At 46.2% G+C, this 1709-nt stretch overlaps 1 protein-coding gene across 1 annotated transcript; it reads right to left on the bottom strand.

The window, feature by feature from the left end:
- Window positions 1–196: 196 nt before the first annotated feature.
- LOC111648714 (cartilage oligomeric matrix protein-like) lies at window positions 197–1307 on the bottom strand (the record flags this gene model as incomplete). The annotated part of the gene is made up of 4 exons (XM_023398462.1): window positions 197–369; window positions 515–711; window positions 802–850; window positions 1129–1307. Coding segments are annotated over 4 exons (598 nt in total), but the record flags the coding sequence as incomplete, so codon positions are not given.
- Between the last annotated feature and the right edge of the window lie 402 nt (window positions 1308–1709).

Raw genomic sequence — 1709 nt, 5'->3', positions numbered from 1 at the left:
AAATCTTGTTTACTTATTCGCTTTTTTGCTGAGAATTAAATGAGAAAAATTGATGCAACGCTCATGTGTGTACGATAAATATGAAGCTACAGACAGGAGATAAAGACTGCAAGCACAAGCGAGTTTCAGAGGTGCTGCTAGTTGGATTTTCTCACCTGTGGAACACACACATATATGAGAGTGGCATTTGTCTTACCTGATGTACCCAACCTGTGGGCGGTGCTGCAGGTACCAACGGTAGGACACCTTGTCCTTCCAGCCCACATTCCTGGGGTCCTTCCACAGCAGACGCACCTGGTCGTTGGTGTCTCCCGTGTGCCACAGCGAGTTTCTCAGGTGCTCCCCGGGGCCGGATTTAGACTTGACAGCCTGACGAACAGACAGTGAGAAGTGAGAAGAGCGACGTGGAGGCAGGCGGACAAGATAAAAGCAGAAATGTGGAAAATACAGATAAAAATAGGATGAGTATGAATGTGCTGCTGCGGGGGATTTCTGACATGACATGCACTTTCACCTTAAGCTGGATGCCGGGCTCGGCCACAGCTCTGAAGGGTGTCGCCTGCCAGTAGGTCTGTTCAGTCTGCTTCCACATCACCACGTAGAAGGAGGATGAGTCCTGGTAGCCAAAGATGAAGCCGGCGTAGTCATCGTCAGTCACTGTATTCACGTGAAATGTCCCCTCAAAGTCCACTCCACTGAAAGCGGTGTAACCTGTCAACAGAGGGCGTGATTAACACATTATATATGTGCAGAATTGGAAAAGTTTGGGGCACATTTGACTGACTCTGAAAGACATCTCACCAACAGCAAGTCCTGGATCACTGTTCATGGTCTGAACAATTTCCATTCCCTGTGAGAGGAAGAGGGTTCAGTTTTTAGAAATGGATTACACCTGCAATAACTGGTTTCCTGGCCACTTCCTGGCAGCGGAAGCGAGTTCTGAACACAACACCGACATCGTCATGTTGAGATGGCAAATCGGTTAGTAAACAGTTACTTATTTACACTATACATCCATCAGTTATGGAGCAACATTAACATTAATTTGGCTAATTTGTCAGGCTCTCAAATTACACGTTGTCATAGTTGTACAACTTTGAGCAAAGAAAGTTTCAGCACAAATCTTACCTGGTTTAAAACGACCCAGTTGGGGTCGATCTGGGCGTCGCCCTCGGGGTCCAGCACCACTGTCTGATAGGCCCTGAAGTCAGTCAGGGTAACCTCGGCATTCTCAGGACAGTTGTCAATCCTGTCAATCACTTTGTCCTGGTCAAAGTCAGACTCACACACGTCTCCAACTCCATCATCTGAGAGACAAGACAGGGACATTAAAACTCGCTCTCCAGTCAACAGTGAGTCATCAATTCTTAGTCAAGGTACAAGTGCAGACGCTTGTTTCATTCCCTTTTAAACCAGCACTTTCCCCCCCTTGTCACAATGAGGAGCTTTTACACCACCTTCATCAACAAAGTCAAAAAGGCCTGCTCCAAAGGAACTTGCTGTCCTCGCTCAGAAGCTGCAGAGATGCAAGGCCTGAATATAAAACATCCCAAATATCCTTCTGAAGGCAAGATGATGTCTTTTCTTAAAGGAATATTCACGTTGTTGGAAATTACTTTGTGTTGCATTTGTTAAATTTTGACGGACTTGTATCAAAGCTCACCCTGGTCTACACCCTGCCGTGAGTGTGTGTTCTGAATTTAAAAAAC

This window comes from Seriola lalandi, unplaced genomic scaffold, assembly GCF_002814215.2.
Source record: "Seriola lalandi dorsalis isolate HSWRI2012SDOR001 ecotype SW California unplaced genomic scaffold, Sedor1 jcf7180002046622, whole genome shotgun sequence".
Lineage (NCBI taxonomy): Eukaryota > Metazoa > Chordata > Actinopteri > Carangiformes > Carangidae > Seriola > Seriola lalandi.
This window is presented reverse-complemented; position numbering and strand designations above follow the sequence as displayed.